This window comes from Panthera onca, chromosome C2 (assembly GCF_046562875.1).
Source record: "Panthera onca isolate mPanOnc1 chromosome C2, mPanOnc1 haplotype 2, whole genome shotgun sequence".
Lineage (NCBI taxonomy): Eukaryota > Metazoa > Chordata > Mammalia > Carnivora > Felidae > Panthera > Panthera onca.
This window is the reverse complement of record NC_138347.1, coordinates 120253266-120280048: the sequence shown is the minus strand read 5'-3', so window position 1 is coordinate 120280048 and position 26783 is coordinate 120253266. Positions and strand designations below refer to the sequence as shown.

General features: G+C 39.6%; 1 protein-coding gene across 3 annotated transcripts in view; it reads right to left on the bottom strand.

Annotated features, from left to right (window-relative positions):
* The window catches only part of SLC9A9 (solute carrier family 9 member A9), a 581314-nt gene that overhangs the window by 294532 nt on the left and 259999 nt on the right, over positions 1–26783 (bottom strand). For all 3 annotated transcript variants that reach the window (XM_078432268.2, XM_078432267.2, XM_078432269.2), the window contains one exon: positions 525–668. In XM_078432268.2, coding sequence (XP_078288394.1) covers positions 525–668 — 144 coding nt within the window. The remainder of the gene's footprint in view (positions 1–524; positions 669–26783) is intronic.

The window sequence follows — 26783 nt, the reverse complement described above, 5'->3', positions numbered from 1 at the left end:
ACATGTCATTTCTGCCTTCCTTGCAGGTCTTCTTCTGTAAAAGAGCCAGAAATGCTTCTTTAAATATACAGTGATCTTTGCCTTGGCCAGCCCTGTGATCTACTGATTGACAGAAGTTTGAAAAGGAAGAAGAAGATACCCAGTTAATCACCCCTGGTCAATCCTGTCTTGTTCTTGACTTTGAATTTTCAGCTCTTTCTCTTGGCCCTAATATAGCCAATCCAGATCATGTCCAACTATTTTCCTAGGTGACAGTTTTTTAGGACTGTTGCTATCCTAGGGTCAGACAGTATCAGCGGTGCTAGAACAGGCCTTGGACAAGAAAAGAGCCTGGGCCTCTGTGCTGCTGGTACCAAACTGTGCCTCAAGGATGACTCAGAACTAAGATGGCCCCAGTGGAATTGTATCACACTTGAACCAGACTATCTAGCCATTCATAGCCTAGAGATTGTCCATCCTCAGAAACATTCCAGGGACACTGACAGCTCTTAACAGTCCCCAGCTTTGCACACACACACACAAAGGATATCAGTGCTGTGACAACAGCATACGCAGACCCCATTGCAAACGAGCCGGCGAAGATCCCCAGGAAATTCCCCACGGACTGGAAGAATGCTGCAGCATCAAATGCATTTGGATTCTCCTTGGGACTGTAAATGGATATAGAACTGAAAAGAAAAGAGGGTGAAGGTTAGTCAGTGACTTCCCTCTTATAGCCCAAATACCAGAAGTCAGAAGTTATCACCCACATTTCAGGAGGGCACCTTCTTCTGTGAGGTTAGGTGATGGCTGGAAGAGTTCAGAAGAAACAAATGAGAACAGGGAGAGGTGGAGAAAGTAGAAAGCTTTCCTTTTCCTTACAGCCCAATCCCATGGTATCAATATATTGTTGCCAGTCAGTAAACATTTTTATATTGGAAGGGTCATAAAGAATATTGTTTTTGAGCAAACTAGGCATTAAAACATGGTAGGTGTATAAGGAATCTGCTGAGGAGATAGATAACTGTGAATTATTTAGTGGCCATATGTCTTCAGTGCTGTTATATATTCACAAATGCTCCTGATAAAAAGTGCACTTTTATGGCCTGTGCACAAATGGGCAATACAAATCACAGCGTGCACAAAATATTCTGCTGTGATCTTGTCATAAACCACAAAGCATTCCTCCTCTCCAGTGTAACCCTTCAGAAACAGAGCCCAGACGATGCTTAGAGCATCACAGTATTAACCCCTGGGGAGAGACAAAACCCTCATTTTCCCACTGAAACAAATGGCAGCAGCTGCCCGAGGTCATCTTTTAGACCCCAATTCTGGTGGCTGCCGACAGATTTATTTCCATAGAGAAAAATCAATCCGCCAATAGGCAGTCTGCTCACTTAAATATTTTTGAGGATGCTGCATTTGCTATTTTTTTTTTAACCAGGGCCTCAAATCCCAGAGTGTTAATATGAAGGACAAGGTGCATCCTATTTTAGGAAATATGAACTCTGTATTGTAGCATTAAAATGAACAGACGTGCTAGAACCAGTAGTTTTGGGGAGACAAATAAAGTAGTATTTCAGGATTTTTTTACAGTTTTTATTTTAATTATGAGGTCTTTAATACTAATCAGGAAAATCAAGAGTTTTGCAATAGGTACTGTTAGGGATTTTGTAGCAGTATAGAAAGCAAAAAGTACACTAGACATGCTGACTTGAGATTAGATTGGATTTTACAGAGATGTAACTGACGCTTTATGGTTTGGATGATTAGAACATGTTAACTTTCTGATTTGACTTTTTGTATCTAGAGACTAGCTAAGTGGGGGTGGGGGGTGGGAGGTGTGTGGGGAGGGTGGAATGGATTCCATTTCTTCTACAGGAAGATGTGTGGCTTAAAAAAGGTAGTTTTAAATGTTCTTACTTTTTCCCCCGGATGTCTTTAAAGCATTAAAGTAGGCCAAACACTTCTACTTTGATCATGTAATTGGATAAGGAAGATGAATGTGGATCTCAAATGGAACCCTGAAATGTATGCAAGAAAAGGATTGCCTTTGATGTGTTTTCTTTTTGTAAAGTGTTGTGCTTTGCAGGAAAAAAAAAATGGAAAAGCAAACCCATATTAAGGTCCTTTGTATCTGACAGTCTAGAGAATGGGTGTAAAACCCCATGACCATTATGAAACTTGGTGGCCAATGCTGCAAAGCTTGATGTGTGAGTTGACATTCACCATATTTCTTCATTCCAATGAAGGAACAATAGTGATGAGAAAACATTCTATTTGCATTCTGCCCTTTCAACAAAGAGCTTTGCATAGTAATACAGTTGTGTAAATAATTCTGTTAATTCCTGGGGCTACCAATAGACCTGGTCCATAAACAGGTACCTCTTCACTCTCATCTCCAGCTCTGCACTCCTAAAAGTATTTGTCTGTCCTTATGCTTCCTAACCTTGGAGCACCATCATCACATCTTTTGGCCATATCGTCTACCATTATTTATGTAATGTTTTTCTTTAAATCAACTCATTTTTATTCACATGCAAGAGCATTTATTAAAGAATGTTCACGAAGTCATAGGTTTGATGTGCTAATTTTATCTCTTCTTACTATATACGAGATTATGTAACTATTACATTTGATAAAAAGTTCACCTTTGTGTCACCTAAAATCATCTGGGTAACCCCACTGTTCTCAGTCTGCATTTTGGGAGACATTATCTTCCTGGGCCCTGATGCTCCACCCAGTACAGGCAAATTTCATATAGTTCCTTGTGATGTTTGATTTAACTTAAAGGTAAAGGCTAACTCCCCTTGACTTATGAAGACTTGTACGTTGAATTTGCTGCCCCTAAAGCTCCACAGGATGTATACATTGGGTACCTACTAAATGCCAGGTGGTGCATTAGGTGCAGGGTGTCAGGGGACAGGCAGGAAAGGGCATAGAGAAGAGAAGCAGAATTTGAGTCAAAAAACATTTTATTGAAGATATACAAGGCATATATATGGAGGCGGAGAGGCTAAGATGTAGATGACCTTAGCTCTAGTCATGGTGCTAAGTGTGATTTTGGGAGAGATACACAACATTTAATGGTGCAGATGAGGCGAGAGTCACTATTTCAGATTAGAGGAGATGGCATTTGATCAAGGAAGCAAGTCAACAGACAGTGATGGGAAGAGGGCACTTGAGGCCAAAGAAAAAGTGTAAGCAAAGGCAGGAAGGCAGATGAGATGAGGGCATTTCAAAGCAGAACCGTATAGTTATGGCTGGAACACAGGGACCATGTATGTGGGCACCTACGGAGAGGGACAGATAGGTAGATGGTGTCACTCAGCTTTAAATTTCACGTTACAAATATACAAAAGCCCTCACGTTTACGTAACATTTTGTCCCCCTTATGCCTTAATTACAACTTCATCTGATCCTATAGCATTCCTGCCAAGTAAACATGGCAGATATTGTTATCCCTCCTTTTCTTTCTTTTCTTCTTTTTTTTTATAAAGCAAAGAAACTAAGTCAGAGAAATTAAGACCATAGAGCTATTGTGTTCAAAATGTAGATTTTTTTGGTTTCTCCCTTAAAAAAGTGACTTTGGGAGGAAAACATGAACTCACATCAGTATAGTTGAATGAGTGCTGCACTGACTATAAATACAGTAGAAGTTCAAGTACTAGAACCTTTAATTTCATCCCTGTATGGAAGATGGGCAGCCCTTTCCTATATGCAAGGACAGAGCAGAGTGCACTGTATGGGACAATAGTACCCTCTTCCCCATCTAATTAGATGGCAAGACTCGGGGCTTCTCATGGGAACCTGCTTTCAGGCTTGGCTCCTGGACCTAAGCTTTGCTGGGCCTGGCCTGGATCTTTTTCCTCTTTCTATGCCCAGGACACAGACTGGTGCCTGGCACATGGCAGGCCAAAAAAAGGCTAACAGAATAAAGGTAGGATGATTGGAAAGTAGAAAGGAAAGAAAGAAGAAATACAGGAAAGAAGCAGGTTTACAGAAGCTAGTCTTGAAATGAACCATCATCTATGAGATTTGTTTTTATTAAGCAATGACTTTATATAGTTACATTGTGGGTACTTTTACATTCATTAACCCAAACTGAAGATGACACTTGAGACTCTTAAGCCTCAAAGGTCTGACCCTTATTGGCTATATGGTTTGGGGCAAGTTATTTCATCATGCTCAGACTCAGTTTCAAAGTCTGTATAATGGAAATTTAATTATATTATCTCCCAGAAATGCATGAAGATATGAGGTACATTTAAATCCTGTATATTTATCTTGTTGATTGCAGGGCCATTCACTGGGTGCTGATTATGTTCATGAGAAATAAACACTCACTGAATGTTGACTATCATCATCACCATCATCATCATCATTCTGCCAAGAACTTCCACAAGCCTGACAATGACAGAGAAGAGAGTGCTGTGGCTGAACCTGGACTCAGCTCCTACTGCAGGGAGATGGGGTGAGGCTCCCCTCCTGGCATGCTGGGCTTCCAGGTTGTTGCAAGGAACTAGGCACTTTTACATGGGAATAGACAGGTCTCTGGGGGGAAGAAATGGCAGTAGAAGTGAGGCTAAGAAACTGTCATGTTTGTTGCACAGCTTTTCATTCCATGGATCCAAAATGAAGGGAGCATCCTCAGCAGTCTGGGCAGGGATCTGTCTCAGGATAAGAACAGGCGAAGAAACTGAGCTTGAGTTGGGTCACCCCTAGGTAAGTGGCACTCCTGGTGGATTCCTAGTAGACATTCTGCAGGCCCTCTGGCTTCTGGTGAGGAGTGATGTAAAGAAAAGTCAGGGAGGATGCATCTCTCTTGACTGCCAGGATTTTAGGAAGCTGTTCCCCCAGGCTCTAAATCCTGGTGAAGGAGGCATCTCTTTGGGCTCTGGTTTTCAGCTGCAACACTAAGCCTATGGATTGTAGAGCAACAGCTGCAGAAGGTGCATTCTGGAAACAAACAAGGGTTTGGGTAGCATATTCCAACTTCCACCTAAGAGAGGAAGAAATACCATGTTCCAGCAGTTTCAGCCCTTTGGACTTAAAAAGAAAACCATTTCCTCCCCCATACTGAGGGGGCTGCTTGGACAATTCGCCAATGCAAATATTGGAATGGAGAGAGGAGGAGAAGAGGAATTAGACTTTCTGTTAACCTGTGTGTGCTTGTTCTCTGGGGGCACTACTCTGAAGAGGCACTGTTTATAGCACAGGCTGGTGAAGATAGATCTACAATCCCCACATTTCTGGAAAGAATATTTAAGTTAGATGAAACCAATATCCTTGAAAATGATATGAGCAGAAACACATAGTGGTGTTTAAATATTCATCTCATAAATTGGAAATAAGTCCAGGTTATTGATTCATTCTGTTCAGTAATAGATTATTCAGCAAAAACTAGTTTGATGATAGTATATTGTATCCGTTCTCAGAAATAAATGTGTGCAGCATCTTTTATTCACAAATTTTTGAAATGGATGAGATATCCTAAATTCCTTTGATGAAAGCAACATGAATAAGGATCATGTTGCTCACTGTATCATTTAAGATTCACAGACAGGATCACAACTCCAACGACCCATTTTTTTTCCCCATCTTTATGATGTTTCTTCAGGGAACTCACCTGGCAGCTTAGGTAGTGTTAAGAGCATAGAAACTGAATCTGGCATCTGGGTTCAAGTCTCAGCTCTACCACTTACTGCATGTGTGACCTTGAGCAAGTTACTTAAATTACATGCACCTCAGTTTCCTATAAAATGAGGATGATAATAGTAGTAACTATCATATAAGTTGCTACAAGAATTCAATGAATTAATGTTTATAAGGCACTTAATATGGTACCTGGATCACAGGAAGAACTGGACAAGTATTTCTTAAGTAAATCTTACTTCTTCAAATAACCCATTCCTCCTCCTGCTCCTCCTCATTCCTTTCTCTCTCTTTTTTCTCTCTTTTGAACTGAGAATTTGCTTTACTTCTAAAAAAAAAAGTATCTCAAATTAGGTGTCCAATTAGCACTTCAACTGAAACAGAACTGAGGTGTCATCACACGTCTCTCTTACACTCTGACTCACTGGTCCCTGGTCTAGGATCTCTGGGTGTCAGGGATCATTTGATCTTAGAAATTGTTTTTTGTGGAATGGTGTATGATATGTATGCTCAATAAATGCTAGTGATGAAGAAGAAGAAGGACAGAGCAAAAAGTAAGAAGAAAAGGAGAAAGAAGAGAAGAAGGTACTACAATTATGCTGGAAGTGAAAATGATAAAATGTAGGGAAAGTAATCTATAAATGGTACCACCATCACTACCACCAGTGCTATCCCCTCTGTGACTCTGGTCTCCTTACCATTCTGGATCCTATTGAATCCTCTCTCTCCTGGTTTTTACAGTCTTTCTTAAGATCACCTGGTTTCTAATACCGTCCACTTTGTTAATTTTCACTGCTACTGCTAAAATATTTTGCCTCACATTGGCTTGCTTAAACTACTCAACAATGCCAAGCTCCTGGGCAGTTATTCTTTCATTATGATACTGTCCTCTGACTGGCCCTCCCAGCTCCCACAGTCTACTCATGGTCCTGGGTGCCTGACGGGGAAAACCTACTTCTCCTAGCCCTAAGTCTAGTCTATTAACATGAGATCAATGTCACTCAAAGACCTTCAAAAGTAAAATATTAAAAAAACACATTGTATCCCTGCCAGAATTTTTATGAACATAATCATTAAAGAAAAAAATGAGAAAATCATTGCTATACCCAAAGATATACAAAGGACTTACCATTTTCTCTGAAAAATCTTTAATCCTTAACAAAAATATTTCTAACTGCTGACACTAGTTTATTATAGAGTTCCTGATTGGTTGGGATACATATATCTATGTGTGTGCACACAGACACACACACACACACACACACACACACACACACACACACGAAGTGGTTTATTATTTTTTTTCAATTATTTATTCCAACTGTACTATATCAAATCCTTCTTTGTGCGGGTATGTAGTTCCATTAATGATGCCTTAGCCAAATTCCACTATTCAGTTTGTTTTAGTTATTAAGACTTGGTACAGTCTAGCTTAAAACCTAAATTGTCAAAGCAGTATTCTTCTCCTCCCTACAGAATGTTCTACAGCAGCAAGCAAGATGACTTGGAAGCAAGGAGAGGCAGAAGAGGTGTTCCTCCAATTCTCTTCTAGGCACCAATGTTCCCTGCTGTTGGAGGCACAGAGGAGGGATGGGGAGCCAAACTTGTTCCTGCTTGATCCCTCTCTTAGAGGCCTCTGCTGACATGGTAGCAACTCCATTTTACTGAGAATCCCCTCACAGGCACCACTTGATCTTCCATCTGTCCTGCCAGCTATGTACATTCCCAGCCCTTTTCTATGGCTTGGATCAGGGACCATTTGGACAGCTTGGTGCCTCTCACCTTTCGTTTGACCTCCAATCCCCTTTAGTGGGCCATGGACTGCTGTGCCAAGTGGGCTCACCTTGTCTACTCCCTAAACACCCCAAACCAGGGAGCCTTCAGGTCCTGCTGACATGGAATGTTCATGCTAACTCCTTTTAGAAATCTCTAGGTCAGTCCCCATGTTTTTGTGTACTCCCATTCCATGAAACCATATCCAAGAAACCCCTTTCTTTGTTCTATTTTTTTTTTTAAATTTTTTTTTCAACGTTTATTTATTTTTGGGACAGAGAGAGACAGAGCATGAACGGGGGAGGGGCAGAGAGAGAGGGAGACACAGAATCGGAAACAGGCTCCAGGCTCCGAGCCATCAGCCCAGAGCCTGACGCGGGGCTCGAACTCACGGACCGTGAGATCGTGACCTGGATGAAGTCGGACGCCTACCCGACTGCGCCACCCAGGCGCCCCTCTTTGTTCTATTTTGAGAGAGCCTTAGACCTTTTACAGTTTTCTCCAATGGGGAATGAGCTGGCAAGGCCTCTTCTTGCAGGTAGCCTCAACCTATTGGATGATTCCTTCCAGTGGAGGCCCTTCCACTTGACTTAGGATGGAGGAAGCACCCCCATGGACAGAGCTAACAGCTTCACATCTCAGACACTGCAGTCTCTCCAAGGATGACCCCATCCTTCCCTAACCCTTCATACACCAATTTGAAGCAAAGGAGATGGTGGGGAGATTGAAGGAAATGAGACTGATTCTGTTGCCAATTAAACCAGTTGGGAGGCCTGTGGCCTTAACTGCTGGGGAGAGCTGCTGTTTTTTTTAGTATGGAGCCATTTATTAGCTTTTGTTTTCATCTTTGCTCCCTAAATGCAATTTGGAAAACAGGAAAAGGCCCACAGGAGGATAAAGTTGTGACCTTTATGTCAGGGTGCGCCTAGTTTCTTTTCTCACTATCTTTTGTCATTCTGCTCTTAAAGATTCATGTTAAGGAGAAGCACAACATAGAGGGGCAATGAAAATTTGTAAAAGCTCCTCTGTTTAGTTGGTCCTAAGTGTCACAGGTAAGAAACAAAGTAGAAGAAAAACTAATTACAGTGCTATGTTGTGGTTAAATTTTTTGTCCTTAAAAAAAAAAATAAACAAGTGGATCCTTATCTATTATTTATCTTTTAATAACTGTACCAACCTGCCCTTTCTCAAGAAGTTGCTTAATTATGAATAAGGAATTGATTTTTATGGGGCCAAGAATTGTGTGTACACATTGGAATTCATTCTGGCATCTGCCTGCCCATTATTCTGGCTTATGTTTTGCCAAAGGCCAATGAAGCTCTGTCAAGAGGACCTGCTGTAAAACATAATGACTTCAGGAATTGGGGGCATTCCAGGCACCCTGGGAGGTTAGAAGAGCTGCCTGTTAATAATAAGAGGCTCTAGCCAGAAGTTTGCTGAGTTTGAGTTAGAACCACTGGGTTTCACCTTCCCAAGGGCCAACAACCCTGTAGGGTGGAAAGCCATATTTGCCGAGGGCACATTAATAACTCTTTCAGCTTCTGGAGGACCATTTAGTTAATGACTGTTCCCTGAGAATCCAAATTCATACCAAGGTGTGATTTTCCAAATCCTTGTCAAATATCATTTTGCCATTTTGACATCTGGCACAAAAGAAAAAGATGAGGGGAATTCTGTGGGAAGTATGAGTTAATGTGTCATAGCTGCCCCCAGAATAATACAGTCTCAAGCTATATCAACTGATTCATTCCATCCATAAATATTTATTAAGCACTTACTTTGCGCAGATATTGTTCTAGGCACTAAAGATCTAGCAGGGAACACAACAAAGCTTCTGACCTCATGTTTCTTACATTCTAGTGGAGAAAACAACATAAAAAGTAGCTAAGCAGATAAACATATGATTTAATGACAGAGGCTGAAGAGCAAAATAAAGTAGCATGAGAGGATGGGATAGAGTGATAGGGAAACTGCTTTAGTTAGGGTGGTAAGGAAAGACTTTTCTGAGAAAGATTATTAAGTGGAGTCCTGAATAAAAAGAAGTGGAGAGAGAGACCTTTCTAAGTCCCTGAAGCAGAGCTTGCTCAGTGGGTCTGAGTTGCCACAAGGAGGCCATGTGGCTGGAAGGAAATGAGTGAGGGGAGAGTGGTGGGAGACCAGGCTGGAGATGGGGCTGGGGCCAGGCCTTGTGGAAACTTTCAGGCCATTTTTAGGTCTTAGGATAGTCTTCTAGGGATTAAAGGGCAGCCACTGGAGGGTTTGGGGTCGGAGAGAGCTACAGTATGGAATATTTCAGATGAAGGCTATGTCAATATCAGAAGAAGTTGGTCCCATTGTACTCCTCAATGGCTGGAGCACACCAGGCCTCTCTTCATCAGTCCAGATGCTGCCGTCATCTGAATGAGACCCCACAAACCACAGCAGACCACAGGAGAAGGAGTAAGGTGGTGAAGAGGAAGATGGAAGGAAGGAGGAGAGCTTAAAGGATAGATGAATTTAGTAGCAACAGCTTCAGTGAACATCTGAAATGTGGTCATGCAGAGGAAGGACTGGACTCATTCTTTGGGTTTCAAGAGGCAAGATACAGTCCAAAAGTAAAAATGTCAAAGGGAGAAAGATTTTAGCTTTATATTCTATTCCCAAATTTCCTAATTCTTATATCTGATGCAAAAGGAAATGGGCTCAATAAAAGGATAGTGAGTTCTCTGTTGTTGCAGATACTTAAACACAGAATGGAAGAGTTACTTGTAGGATGGTATGGAGCAAAATTCATGCACTAGATGTGGGATAATGTGGCCTCTAGGAACCTCTCACCCCCAGAGTTATTGATTCACTATCTATTTTCAAGCTTCTTCCAGGAATACTAGGAGAGGGATGTAGGGTGCTTGGCTTTCTGTGCTAACCCCAATCCCGCCGTTGGAAATGGCTGAGCACTGTACTGCAACAGGGATGCAATGAAGGCACCAATGATTTAGGTTGGAGCTGGGTTGATAATGACATCAAGAACAGTTACAAATTTCAACATGGAATAAAGCCTTTGACAGATTCCTAAGTGGCTCTGCTCCATTAAGTTCCAACTTTAAGGTGACAAAGAGAGCCCTAAGTTTAAAATTGGTTAAAAGGGAAGAAGAGTTAAAGGAGGTTTGTTATGAATTATGTGTGCATTTTCTTTGAAAGGAGATCTTAAATTACTTTGCAATTTAGTCTGAAAAGTCTTGTCAGAATTGAATTATTAGTCTGTGGGCTTTGAGAAATTTTCTCTTACACCTAATATTGAGAGGAAAGTGAATTTGAGATAGTCTTTAAGATAAAAGTAACTTGCAAATACTCTTCTTTTATTTTGTTTTCTTTCTTCCTTTTATGAGGCAGAAACAGGAGTTTGAATCCCACTACTGTGAGCCTATTTAAAAAAGAGAGAGAGGGACTAATTCTTACCATCTAATGGGAATTTCAACCCTTTCTCCTACTTTTCACTTCCTTTAATCCTCACTAATGAAATCTTAGCTCCAAAGAGTACTGTGGTATGTGAAACTTTTAGTCATAATAGATATTAAAAGATATAGAAAAGTAGGTTAATAGCCACTAAAGATGGAAATCTAGTTAAAATTAAAATATAATCATTAACAGGTTGAAGCAGGACCAAGTATTAATCCCCAAGGTTGAAATGGAGAAGGGGGTCAGGTGCTTCAACATTTATTCAGCACTCAAAATACTATTTCTTGTATTCATAGCATGGATCATTCAGCAAGGATCAAGCACTATGGTAAGCATTTTTATAAACATTATCCCATTCAGCCATCACAGGACCCCCTGAAGTAGGTGCCATTGTGATTTCCATTTTACAGATGAGGAAATTATGGCTTAGAGAGATTAAGTAACTTCATATATTTCACCTCATTCAATCCTTCCAACAATCTAATGAAGAAAGCATTGCATTTTAGAGATAAACAGACTCAGGGAAGGTAAATCATTTGCCCACAGCAACTTACTAGTAAATCGAACAGGAGGTATTTAACTCAGATCTCACCAACTGAAAGCCTGTGTACAATGCAGACTAGAAAGAGGTAGCATCGGGATCTGGCACCTGAGTGTGACCACAGATAAATAACTCAACAAATGCTTCACCTTCATAGGAACGAAGAAAAGACCACTCTGGGAGTTTAAGGTTTTAGGACATCTAGTTGTGATTTGTAAGAAAAAGCGTTGCATTAGTTAATATATCCATCTCAATATGAGGAGTCTTTGCTGACAACCTAGTGTTGCTTATAGGCCAGGATTTCCTCATGGAGACCTCTTTTCCATATTGAATGGTTTTAATATCTTGGCGTTCATACCAACATCAACCCACGTTGTTCAGCCTGTGCTTCCACATGGTGATTTCTATCTCTTTATAGTAATTACTTATCTGTGTCTCAGGATCCTCATCTGAAAAATGGTGATGATAACAATTATGCCTCCTACTTAGAGTACTTAGAGTAGGGATTAGCTGTATCAACATGTGTACAGTGCTCCTTCCTGGGACACAGAAAGCACTCCATAAATGTTAGCTGTTATTGTTGTTACTGTTATTTGTATGGATATTATTGGAATGATCGCTATATCTTTCACCATTTGCTCAAAAGAAATCAATAAAAACTGAGCTCTATTTCTAAGAATATGGAGGCATTTAGGAATTCCAATTAATGTGTCAGAATATTATAAGAATCTTCTGGGGGTGAAATGAGCAGTATGTTTAGAGTTAGATCAAATACTGAATTCATCTTTTTCTTAATGAGGCCTGTAGAGCAGAAGGCTACTGGGATAGTATCAAACAAGGAGATGCATATAAATTGTTAACAATACCTAAGCACAAAAGATCCATGGTTGTCTTGCAAATCCAATGGAGCTGAACTTCTAGCAGCTTTGCCGGAGAAGGGGACACAAAGGTAAACATACCACAGAAATCCTGTTGCTTTACCTAAGGCAAAAAGTGTTCATGAACAGAGGGTGTCTAATGAAGTTGTGTGGGATTGCTGATTAGCAACAATCAAGGAAAAATCATGAAACCAATGGAGTTTGCTTTTATGGAGATCACCAATTCACAGCTCACCACATGCTACATAGAGATAAAGAAGAATCTAAAAACAGGCATTTGCTTGCATTTGGGCCTGCAATGTTTCAGACATGCTGTGTGCTGAGGACAGAGATGAGTGGCTGAATGAAATGCTAGTTTCCTCTGGCTGGTCAAAGGACTTTTCATAGACAATGGGCTGCCTTCCTAATGTAAATGCCTTTCATTCCCATATTAGACAAATCCCACTCTCATTATAAGAGATTCCTGAGACAGCCTGAGTTTTACCTGATGACAAGCAAGTTCCTGGAAAATATCTGCACTGATCAGCTCATTCCCCCAGACTCTTTCCCTACTCTTCCATTTATTAACAATTAAGTGAGTATCTGGGCCCCAAATCACAAATTAATTTAATTAAGAATCTGCATCCATCTTTTTAGAGTTGAAGATAATTTCGCTTGAGTTCAAGGTTATCTTTGGGGGCAAAGCACACAGTTATCTTCTTAAGTTAATGTATTTTACCAAGATAGTTGCCTCACTGCCACAGATTTCAATTTTGTGCTTGAAGCATGGGACCTACAGACCAACAAATTATACCAAACAGAGTTTTGCTTCTACATGATGTTTTTATATTACATTATATGTGTCTAGCAGTCATTATCAAGTGGATATTGTAGAATGCTTAAGTTTCACAGAAGAGTCATCTCTGATAGTAGGTCTTGAAGACACAACTTCATCTGGGATAAAAATGTGGACTTTGAGGTATATTTGAATCTCAAGCCAATACATCTTGTAAGAATTACGAGATTCCTCACTCAAGCAATTAATAGGCCTTTCCTACCCCATGCAGTAAAGACAGTTACTAAGATATGGAGGCAGAAGCCAAGCACAAAGATGAACACTTCATTTACTAAGGCCATCGCTGAGCTTTGGAGGAGTACAAGCTACCACTGGGTGCCAGGAGCTAGAGCCCTGGGCCATGAAGCAGTAGAGAATGGATTTTGCACATCTAGGCAGGCAGTAGCTCAGAGGCTGGGGGAACATGCAAGTTGGATGTCTCAGTTGGGGACTGGGGTGGAAGGAGGTCAGTGGAAGGCTTTACATCAGAACCAGGTTAGCAAACCAAAATGAGTACGTAAATAACCAGTGAGGGGGCCAGGAAATCAATGATTCAAGGAGTCCAGGGATGGATGTGAACCCAACATAAATCTACACATGCACGTCTGGGAAGGGGATTCCTTAATTTTCATCACCTTTTCCATTTAGTTCATGACCTCAAAAAGATTAAAAACCACTGAAGCATGGGTACAAGTATACTGATAATAGAACAAGGAGGGAGTGGTTAAAAGCTGAGGCAAACAGTGATCTGCAGAAGGTGAGACAAGAGGTAGAATCAGATAACCACTGCAAGACACAGGAAACAGGAGCACCTTGGTAATGGAGGAAAACTTGTGCCTAAGTCATGACCTTTTTTCACACACATCCTGCTGGGGCAGGGATTGTATGTGGCTGATCTGGGAGAGCAGACAATGTACACAGGAACATAAGTGAATAGTGACAGGTTAGAAAGAGTGGCAATTCCTGACATTTAAGTATATCTGGATAGAAAGTTGAGGTTTTGAGAGTTATATTTGCACAGAAGTAAATGACAGAGTTAGGAAGTATATAGCAGGTAACACCATGAAGCATACATTAACGTGTGGCCTGGGTCAATCCTACTCTCTATACATGGTTTAGCTTATGTCAACTCTATTGATACAACACATCCAAAGACCCATGTCAAGACTTACTATCATCACCACTATTGGACTTGGCTTTCTGTAGGCCAACCAGAACATGTGAGACACAGCAGCTCCCAGGCTTGATTCATTGTGCCCATAACGTGATATTCAAAGGATCTTGTCTTTGTTTATACGTTATGAGAAAAAATAGGCTGATGCTCCTCCCGAAATTTGGAGGGAAATGTCCCTTGAGGGTTACATTATGAAATAAATAGCACAATGGTAATATCATTAGGGATGCAGACATCTATTTCTAAAATGGGTTAAAACTAGTGAATTTTTCCTATAATTTGTGAGGGAAGAAGCAGGTGGCCAGGGTGGGTCTGAAGGAGAATAGAATTATTCTTCTATCCATTTAATGGGTATGCTACTAACTGGTGTTGAACTTTACTTCTTGGGATTAAGGTTATATAGAGATTGCAAACTCTTTGAGAGACAGGGCAGAATTCATTGATTATACCACACTGTCTCCTCTGGATTAAGTGCATTCATTAGATTTTTATTCAAACGTATTACCACCTTCTTGGTAAATTCCAGTTTTTAAAAAATGCCTCAGGGCCATTGTTAGAAAGTATCCAAATGAAAACAGAGGTGAGCCAGTGATAGGAGAATGCCATTTAGTTGAAAATAATAAAGGATTGTGGCTGCTTTCATATTCATTAACTGTGCGTGCGTATGTGTGTGTGCATGTGTGTGTGTGTGTGTGTGTGAGTGTGAGTGAAAGAGAGAGAGAAGCTCCACAAAAAAATCTTATGCTAAGAAATAGCAAAATCCCTATTTTTGTGTGTGAAAAGTCTGCTTTAGCACTTAATGCTAATGAAACTTTATCAGGAGGAGGTCAGTGCACAATTAGAGATTATAGCACTGTAAATTCTTATGAAATGTGATGGAGAAGGCCTAGGTAACTTCATCACAGGAAAAGTATGATAATTCCTGCAAGCCTAATGCCAGCATTTGGGGTCTATAATGAAATGGAAGGGTAGGAAAACCGGACAAGTGCTTCTGCCATTTTGCCTACTGACTTGGAATTGCATGACAATTCTTGGCTCTGAGACCGAACAGTCTGTGTAGGTGGCAGTGGAAAGGAAGGAGGGCATTGGTTCTGTTAAATTATTTACACTGAAAATGTTCAGGCTTTAAAATTCTGGATTAAAAAAAAAAAGAACTTAAGCTGTAAATTACCAAAATGATGAGATAGAGAAAAAATAATTTCTGGCTTTCAAACCATAATAGAATTAACTAGTAAGATATAAAAAGACAGTTTGTTGGTAAATTGAGTGATCAGTCTGTGCAATGCCAGCTTAATTTTAGAGTCTTAAATACTGAATTTGGAGAGCCTGTATGGTCTGTTTCTGCAATATGTTCCATGTTAAAATTCTTTTGGACTTTGTGCTTTCTACATTGCAATGTTAATAGCTGCCAGTTATTGAGGGTCTCTTGCAAGCCAAACATGCATTTTGTATATACTATTTGTAATCTTCACAATAATCCCATAGGAGACATAACAGTATCTATGTATTAAAAGGAAGAATTGAGGAAATTGAGGAAGGTTAAGCTACGTGACCAAAGTCATGTGGTGAGTAAGTGGTAGGACTGGCATTAGAACCCAGTTCCAAGCCTTCTATGTTGCCCTCTCCCTCTCAGCTACCAATAAACTGTATGTTGGCAAGTTCGTGTATCAACAAAAGATTAGTTATATTTGGTGGTTTCAATGGGTAAGTGCTTTCTTTAGGTAGTCTCTACTGGTGAGGTCTTTAAATTATCTACTTTAACTTGTATCTGTGTATTTCCTTAGTTCTTTCTTCATGTATTTATTTAATAGTAAACCAGAAAAAAAAAAAAAACTGGCCCCAAGAGCTACTGAAACTGAAATAGAATAGGGTTGTTCTACTCCAGACTTTCCCCTAGGCTTAACAAAATGTTTATGTTTGAAAGGTAGGATGTTTTGTTTGTGATCTGGCAAGAAGTCACATATCTGTTCTTGGCTGCTACTAAATTTTACAAATGATTAAAACATTATTTTTCTATCACAGTGGAATGTATTACCAAATGGAGACTCCTCTTGGGGCAACATGATGGAAACCTACACCACAAAAGCAAACTTGGAGACATCTGGACTGGATGTCACCAAGAAATGGGAGCCTCAATAAGTTCTCTTTGAGCTTATTTGTTCTTCAAAATACACAAGGGTTTGGGGCAGTAGTCCCTTGCGATGTAGGCATACCAACAAAAGTTTAAAATGGAGCTGGTAGACCTGATGGTTCTTACAAATCCAAGATCCTCCCCAAAGAACCATATTCCTTTGGCTTCAGAGGTGGTTCAGCAAAAATGGAAACATTTTTTAAATGAGAAATTAATTATACTGAGATGCATCCTATACCAGATGATGATCTCTTCTCTACCAACGACTCTTATCAAACATCTGCCTAAGGCTACCATAGCCAGGAAAAGGTACTACTGACTTCTTCTGAAGAGACTGATTATCTCCTTTCTTCATTGCTGCATTCTTTTAGAAGCTTCCCTTCCTGCATCAGAATTTAAATCAGCACATCCTTCATTCTTGCCTAGTTTAGTGAGAATAAAATTGTTAGAATTACTTTCCTTTTGAGTCTCTCAACTAAGATGCAATGCCATACCATGAATAAATTGAATATGGTGGTGTGGCTAACATGTAGAAATGAGAGAGATAGGGGTGCCTGGGTGGCTCAGTCGGTTAAGCATCTGACTTTGGCTCAGGTCATGATCTCATGGTTCATGGGTTCAGGCCCAGCATTTGGCTCTGTGCTGACAGCTCAGAGCCTGGAGCCTGCTTTGGATTCTATATCTTCCTCTCTCTCTGCCCCTCCTCTGCTGGCGTTCTCTGTCTCTCAAAAATGAATAAACGTTAAAAAAATTAAAAAAAAAGAAAAAGAAATGAGAGAGAGAGAGAGAGACACACACAGACACGTCTTATGAGCACTGAACTGAAACTCATACTTGCCCTGATTGCCAAGGCAAGCGATATGTGGAATAAATGTGGGCAATGAAGACTTCTCTGGAAAAATTCCATCAAGTGGTATTCTAATCCCAAATTCTGGCTTATTTGTGTGTAACACTTTCTCAGTTGGCTTAAATGGGAAACAAACCTGGCAGCAGAAAGGAGAGAGATGGGATATACTGCTCACTGTACAATAGATTCTAATATGCTACCTTGTCCTTTAGTAAAAGTAAAACAATCCCTTGTGGCTGAGCTTAAAGGGAGAAGGTTTTTTGTTTTTTGTTTTTTCAGTCATTTTCTGGAATAGGATGAGATGGAGCCTTCTGCAATACCTTCACTGTAGCCCAGATCAAAAACTTTCTCCATGGGCTTCTCTGCTTCTTCTGAGTGATGGGAGGAGAACAAACCAGGGCACAAAATGGTTCGGCAAAGTTGGGATGAAATATAATTTAATTTCATATAATATATAAATATAATTTATAAATTAAATATATATTTAATATATATATAAATATAATTTATAAATTAAATATATATATTTAATATATATATATAATTTATAATTAAAGTACCTCATAGTCAGGTACTTCTTGTTGAGTTATCTGGCTGTTTCCATCAAGGACATGGTTTATGAGATCAATAAAATGATGTGACATCATGCTAAGGGAATATGAAAAACTCATTCAAAACTCAGTGTACAGAAACTCCCCAACAATGCATAAAGTTTTGAGCACATGTCACGGCAAAATCTTTCTTTGCTTGTCTTCCTATTTACTTTCCTTCTTAAACCTCAGCAAAAAGAAAGTGCCAGAACTTTTAGCATGAGCCCATGAAAGACATGATTAATCTCAGAACTGAGTTAAAAGGAAACTGAAGCTTACTCTTAAACTATTTCACACTTACTGACTGAGATAGAAGCAAATTTAGAGGTTCCTCAAAGCTCAGAGAAAGGTATGGTGCTGAAAGAAGCAGAAGAAAAACGCAGCTTTGATGAATTCTAATCATAACTGTTATTGCTATGAAGCAATTCTATTCAGAGTGGCATATTAGGGGGGGCTAAAAAATGAGTGCTGTCCTCCCTAGAATCCTAGTATTGAGAGCTAGTAACAAACAGTTGGATTTTAACTCAGGGGCCACAGATAAAAGGCTCCATTTCTGCCTATCAACTCCCTGAGCTTTCCAGTCCCCTAGGAAATTTCTTTTGAACATATTCTCATACCTTTTTTTTTTTTTTTAATGGAAATGTTAGTGGGAAAAATCCACTTAATTGTAAGGGACACATTATTCTGAGAGCATAGCTTCCCTCACAAATATCAGCGTCACTTCCACTGCTCTGTAATAAGTGGCTGCAGCTGTTGCCATGGCAATTTTCATTTTTAAAAAACTGTATCCACACAAAGACAAGCAACGCAGCTGTTTCCATGAGGCATCATAAAACAACCCCAGATGTAATGACGCTTGTGCCTTTTGCCAGAATGAAGGGAACATGTCTGTAAATCCAAGCAGAACCAAAGATGGGGCTGTGGCTCTGCTCTGATAGGGTCTTCTTGGAGGGTCACTTAGAGCTGATGAGAGTTCAGCTTCTATCCATTTTTCTCAGGCAGATATTTAGCATCAGGTCATCACTGGTTATGCTGTTTACATAACTTGCTCCAATAGCTGTCTTTGAAAAAGACACCCTCATCCCCTAAATCTCCACATGCTACCCCAGAACATTCCAGAAGCAAGCTCTATTGACAGCAATAGCCCAGGACTTGTTTATCTGAAGTTCCATGCCCCCCTACCTACACGCTATGAAAATGCTACCAGAAAGTCAACACAGCATGTTTAAAATCATTTTCCATTTTCCTGTTAGGAAGGTGGGCTGCCTGCTGTTGTCCTTGCTCCTCAATAGGGAAGGCATTTGGTTTTCTCTGTGTGGGGTCCTGTAGGCACCAATAATACAAAGACAAAAAGATACCTGTGGAGCTGCCATTTCTTGAACAATGGAATTCTCTTAGGGAGCAGGAATCTTTTGTTTGTTTTGTTTTTTTGTTTTCAGGGTCTTGATTTGCTTGGCAAATCTGATGCTGAAAATTATGTGAGGAGAACTCACAGCTTCAAAATGTTGGTGGCCTCAATCCTTTATTTTGAACAAGATTCAAACTAGCTACCCTCCCATTGACCTGGGGCGATAGTTCTTGCTGTCACACAGGTGCAGAGGGACTGTGACAGCAGATTAAGTTGGAAAAGAAAGTCTAGGATGTGCTTCATGGGGAAAGGTTTGAAAAGAAATTATATTCCCTGTCATTCTTCCTCCCCCAGCTCATATTACTATTTAACTCTCAAAAAAACATAATTATGTTTCTGGATTTCTCTACAGTTTATTAAACAGTCAGTTCCAGCTCTTTTGTTGTTATTATGAGCATTGAAATATGAACAGTATAAATCACCAAATGCCCAGGAATCTAATAATAAAAGGACTTTACTTGGAAGGCATAAGTGGTTCTATTATTCCACGAGGAGGGCCTTTGTTTGCAAAGAAATATGGCTGTTCTTAACATTTGAGTAATCAGCAATCTTTGTGGTGGCTGTTGCTATTAAAGGTAAGGTTGAGATGTGGCCTACAAATAAACCTCAGGAAACTGTGGGCTTCATGAGCTAAACAACGGCCTGGCCTGTGTTTGATCCTAACTTGCCACGGACACTCTCTGTGACCCAGCAAAATACGACTTCTCTCTCTCATGCTATTGCAATGCAAATGGCACTACAGGAGAAACAAAGAATCCAAATTCCTTCACAGTGCCTTAGGTGTTAAAATGTCACACATAATAAAGTATATGATGAAATGGAAATAATTAAAAGAAACAAACACCTTATGGATCCCTCCATAAGAAATCGGCCTATCAAAATATTTCATCTGTCTCTTGTCATCTCTCAAAGTAAGAAATCAATAAATGGCTCTTCCCATATTTTTTTTAAACTCAGAAACCAAAGGAAATATGGAGGATGATGTCGCTTGTCTGAGGTCACACAGCTAATCAATAACTGTTCTATTATTTTCTGGCCTCTTTCCTACCAGCCCATTGTTGCTTCCAGATATTCTGTTATCCTGAAAGGCAGCAACAACTGAGAAATTCCCTCTGGGTGGACTATAAGTGTGTGAAAAATATTCAAGAGTAGTACTCAATAATTTATCAGATTTAAATATTAACACGGCTAGGTCAATCCTTAAAGCTAATAACTCTACTATTTTTTAATATTAATGATGTACAAAGATTAGTGACATTCTTGTTCCTCCAATGGGTTTGATATCACCCTCCTGAAACCCAACTCACAGTAATCAGAAAAAGTGATCAGTATGAAAACATCCGTGTTGGTCAGCAACCATGGCTAAGGAAAGAATTGGGAAATTCTCTCCTTAGAGAGGAGCTAAGATAATGAAATATAGGAGATACAGATTGTTAAAAAGACCATAAAGCTGAAATATTTTCTCCACAAATGCTTTAGACTATTTCAAATCCTCTTTTTCACTGTGCCCCAAGGCTGAGAGGAGAGACCCACTGGGCTGCCTGCCTCTCTCCTTCTTGGCAGGGCTTGCTAAAGATCAGAAAACAATGTGGGAAGGAAGCTCTGTGTGATTTATTTTAACTGATCATAAGAAAGTGGCAAAAGAGAATGTAACCAGAAATGCTGCAAGTGTATTTAAGCACACATTTCATTTCCCTTAAACACAGGAAGCTGAGGGGGAAACAGTCTGAATAATGACAGTAGAGGAGTTATTTTTCCAAAATATATTCTCTTACTCTCAAATATAGAGAACAAACTGAAGGTTGATGGGGTGTGGGGGAGAGGGGAAAGTGGGTAATGGGCATTAAGGAGGGCGCTTGTTGGGATGAGCACTGGGCGTTGTATGGAAGCCAGTTTGACAATAAATTATATTAAAAGAAATATCTTCTCTTTGATGAAATTCCGATATGATTACTTCTATTAGGATTCATATTTATTCATTCAATGACTATTTACCGAGTACCTATTAAGTATCTAGCACTACTATAGATTCTGGGGATATCTAGGTGAATATGGGAGGTGGAAAGGCAGAGACAGTCAACAGATACGTAAACCAACAATCAGTCTTTTGAGATGGGGAATGAGCTGTGATCCTCCCCACACAAAGACTTAAAATAATTTAGATTTAAAAATTAGAAAGTGACTTCATAGACAATATCTGAGTTTTATCATATTCTAATGAAATAAATTTTGTGGTGAGCTCCATTTTGTAGATTTGGGAACTGAATTTCAGCAAAGTTAAGTGATTTGGCCAAATCCATCTCAACAGTAAACGGGGGAGCCAGGATTTAAATTCAGGACATCTTTCTTCAAAATCTCTGCTCTTCACCATATCATATCGCCTTCATAGATTGTTTTTAAAATGTGTGTACCTATGTAGAGTTTCCAGATCCAGCATTAAACAATTCTCCAGATTCACGTTATTTAACCCTTCCACCCTTACTGCTAATTTATAGTACTGCAGAATTCAGATTTAACCACTGTGTTCGAATTTCACTGTGGAGAGGTAGGAGAACTGGTGTTAGACCCTTTGGATCTGAAAGAGTTCTGTCACCCATGGAAGCAGCAATTTACCGGGCAAGTCACTCAATCTCTCTAAGTGTGGTAACTTCCAAGGCTGCTATAAAGATTCAGTGGGTAAGTGGCGATGTAGAGCATACCCAACAGGACAGCCACATATGCAACCCTGAGGAATCACTACTTTGCCTCTGTTGCCCAATTGGTAAAGAAGGAACAAAAATAATGTTAGTTTACCTTATTTATCTCTTAAAGTTGTCATAAGAACAGATGTGAGAAGACACTGTGAATGATGAAGTAAAATTATTACTAAAAGAGTCCTCTAAAACAGATGCTTGATGGAAGACACATAGCTAGACTAGGCTTCTCATTTCACTCACAAAGAGAGCCCAAGTATTCTGCTGCAATTTGGGGTCACTGCCATGGTGTCAGCAGACCTTTAGCTAACAGATCAGGTGGTTCACTTCCTAGGTTCTTGTGCCCAGAGGCCTATGAAGCACACTGTTAGGGGGCTATTTATTGAGCCCATTTTGTAGCTGTTTTGTAGAACCACTCAGAAGGAAGGCCCAGTTCCATATATTTTAATAAGTGCCTATATCACATGGAATATGTCCATATGTTTACACAAGAATTCTGCTCCCTTTCAGACTCTTCTGGAGGAAAAACCTTTGCCGGGCCCAAGACCCTCTCAGTCTTCCCTTCCCTGCATCCATGTTTTTCCCCCTTTCTGTGTCAGCTCTCCCTCACTACCCCAAGCCCATCCCTCCTCCAGTGCTCTGTGCCTGCCAAGCCCCCACCATCCCTCCCTGCCTTCACTCTGTCTTGACTAAGACTGAAAGCCCTGCTGTTTTGCATTTTCAGTTTATGTGCCATAGTCTTCCCTTGTCCTCTTCCCTATTTGTTTTAAATTCTTAGGTAATGCCTTTCTTCAACTTTTAAAAACTTGTTACTCCTACAGGTTTGATTTGTCATTAACACTATCATATAAAAAATTAACTTTGGGGTTGTATTACTTAATGTTTCAAAGCAGCCAACAGTCAGGGGAGAGAGGAGGTCTATTGGACCATTTTGCTTTGACAAATCTCTGGCTTGCTCACTATGGGACCAGCAGCACGTAGCCGGCCCACAGCCACCAGCCTCCTTCCTGTGAATGCTCCTGACCCAAGCTGGACACTCTGGCTCAGGTCCAAGGACTCTAGGTCAACATGGCTCAAGATCTCAACAGTGAGATCTTAGCTAGAGTCCGCTCTTTCAGAAGTTCTGCCCAAGTGAGGAAAGGCAGCTGTATGAGGTCAGTTGCTCCAAACATTTACTAGAGGCCTATAAAAGGACTTAGTTAAATTTTAGCAATACTTTTACCCTCTAGAAATTCTTAATACTTAAATACATTACTTAATAGCAGTTCTGTGCTTCTTTTAATTAATAGTTCATTCATTTTTAATGTTCTAATATTTCCTTTTAAAAGGCTACAGGAAATACAGAAATGGGTGGGGTAATTCTGCATGTAGTCTAAGATGAGAGAGCCTAAAGTGTTTTTCCACATTGAATATGATATCTTATGCTTAGCTCTGTGATACTGGGTAAATTACTTAATCCAACTGTACAATATAGATGATGGTAGTATCTGACTTTCTCCAAAGGAGTCCCCCCAATATTGTAAGACTATTTCCTTCTTTCAGTTTTAGCTCTGTCCCTGAGGACCATGTAAAATGCAGTAACTACTAAAAGGCATTTGAAATGGCATTTCCCAGACTTGTGGCTGAGAATGCCTCTGACCACATGTGAGTGTAAAGGTTTTAAACACAAGAGCTTCTCTTCTATATTCTATGTGCAGAAATCTATTTAAGTCCTTGAGCACATTCAGATTTCTTTTGAGAAAAATGTTGACTTTATCCCTGCAGAGATGGGAAAAAATATGCACATTAGGCCTGCACATTTTCACACTGTACCAAGTACATTTGTCTTCTGGGATTAGAAGTATATACACATCTGTCATTAATCAATAACATAAACATTGACTTCCAGCCATAGACATAAATGCTGAATAGTGTTCATGCAATACTGAAAAGTGCTCTCATGTCTGAGATTCAAGGAAGACCATCTAAAGTATATGAGCACCAAACAGTTTTCTGGTTACTATGGCAACCATCCTTTGAGATGGCCCCCAATGATCCCTGACACTTGCTATCTGCACCCATGTGTGGTCCCTCTCACACTGTACTAGCATTGGTATGTGTGACCAACAGAATGTAGTTGAAGTGATCGTATGTCACATCCAGGAGTAGATTTAAAAAGTCACTGTGGCTTCCATTTTGGTTGCTTTCTCATTCTCTCATATGCGCTATATCACGATTTTTCTCTTGGACTGCTCTCTCCAGAGTATGCCAAGTTTCGCCCAGCCCTACAGAGCAGTCTGTGTGGCAGGGAAATAGAGCATTCTGCCAACAGCTATGTGAATGAGCTTCGAAGTGTATCCTTCAGTCCCAGTTGAGTTTTCAGAGACTGCAGAGCTGGCTAACAGATTGGCTGTAACCTCATGAGAGACCCTGCAGGACAACTCAGCCTAAATAGACCTTCAGAAACTGTGAGATACATGTTTGCCATATTAAACAGCAAAGTTTGAGGTAATTAGTTATACAGAAATATACAACTAATAGTTACTTAGGTTCTAACTTTGTTTCACATCAGATCATCAGTAAACAACTTTAAAGAACTATTATAGTAGCAGTTTTATTCAGCTATAGATTGTTGCTTTACTTTTAGCCTTTATAGAGGGTGGATTTTAGAAGACCAACTTGAAAAATACCTCTGTCTTTTATAAGACTAATCAAGGACATTGCCTAATATGCCACTCTATGCCCTATTTTTCGTAGAGTTTAATAACAAAACTACACTGGTGAATGATATGTGTGCTATTTAACTGACTTAGAGAACTACATAAAACTTAAGTATTTCCCTCTCCACTTTGTTGCCAGGAGTCTCTGAATGAAATTTAGTGCTAATTAAGAACCTGATTTGTGCCAGATACCCGTGTTCTTGTTTCTTTTAAGAGATGTCTTATCATCTTTTACATTTACTTATCCTTTTTAAAAATAAACATTCCTTAGCCCTATAAACTAACTCAAGTCCTTTGTGAAAATTAAGTTGAATTCAAAATATTGTAAGTTTGTTGAGTGTTTGTTAGGTGATAAGCAGAGTGCTAGGATCTAGAAATGCAAAGATGAACAAGACAAGAGGTAGGGCTTCCTCTTAAGAAGGTCAAAAGCTAAATGAATGAATGAATGAATGAATGAATGAGTAAATAAATAAATAGGTCAAAACTTAGTGATAAACAGTTATGTGAGGAACCAAGCATAAAACCAGGTGACAGCCATGCTCTTCACGGAGTGAGTAAAGCAGGATGAAGGTGTCAGTGAGAGAAATAACTTCTGACTTGAGAGAGCAACCAGTACTGGCTCTGAGGAAGAAGAGGCTGACATTATGTCTCGGGGAGAATAAGAGTCATTTAGGACATTTAGGACATCTAGAAGTTTAGTATGGCTAAAGCAAGGGATGGAATGGAGGTAGAAGTGCATGGGGTACAAATCAAAAGCAATTAATGTGCTTCTCAGTATCTGGGAACACAATTTATATGGAAGAGATTGCAACATAATAAAGGCTATTTTTTCCACATTAGTATGGACCAAATTAATAAATAGCTAACCTACCAAGGAATAATAAAGCTATTTAATAACAATTTACAGTACTCCTACTCAGCTGTGATACTGCTGAGTTCTTGTAGGACTAGAAAGAAGAAATAATTTAGAATTGGAAGCATGTCCAATTCTTCTTAATTACCCACAGATTCTGTCAAGTTTCCAACAAGGGGCCCCCTGGTTGAGACAAGAGTTAGAGAGAGTACTGGAGTCTCTGCTTCCAAAGAAACCCCTAAACCCCACAAAGATACAAATGCACCAATACAAAGCATAAATGAAAGCCTCTTTTCCTCTTGTCTAAACCACACCAGAAGCCATTATGTTCCTATTACTGCAGTTAATGTATATATTTCCTTTACAAGACCTTGGATTTCTCCCCAAAATAAATATGCTTCCATTGGAGCATATCAAAAAAAGCAGGATCAGAGTTCTGACTTTAATGAGTTAAAGGAGTGTCTACACACTAAAGCACTCAGCAGTGAGCTAGCTTAATTAGCCCTTTACACATTTATTAGGATCTAAATGGTAGTTTATTTGATGGCAATCCATGAACTCTTTAGCTTCTTTAGACCAGAAATTGCAAACTCAGGTGCTTGCCAGGCCATGCCTACAATGTAAAGGAACAAAGGAAAGTGGTGAGAACACTAACACTTGAGCCAGTGGCTGTTAGTACTGGCACAGGGATGCAGGAAGAACTGTGTTTTCCTGGTCATTTTTGTTTGCTTGTTTGTTTTTAAGAGACACTAAAAACCTTAACTATTATGCATAATTAGCCAATTTTTAAATATTGGAAACTAACATAAAATATTTAAACATGGCGTGGACAAAACAACAGATGGAATCTGGCTGGAGGACTACATGTTTATAACTTCAGCTTAAGACAATTATATTAGCAGATATTATCTTTGGCACATATTAAAGGAATTTAACAGAAACCACTTTTAAGACCTCTATTTGTTTTCAATGACCTCATGACATCACTGAGTGTTGACAGGAGTAGAGAGCAGTGTTAAGCAAGTTAAGTGTCTTCAGAAAGACATTAATAGGTTGTTCTAGCAACCAGTAGAACTAAACTAATGCAGAATTCCCTCCTGTATTAGTGTACATAAGTTTATATGTAAATTATAACAACATTTTAAACACTTAGCTGAACTCAAAATAAAGAAATGGGAATCGCCAGGAGTAAGAAACAAAGTAAAATTCAAAGCAAGAATGATAAACCCTATGTGATGTTTTTAAAAGAAAAAACTGCAGCAGATGAGTTTGTATGCTTTCTTTAGCTGAACTGAAGAACAATATAAACCAAT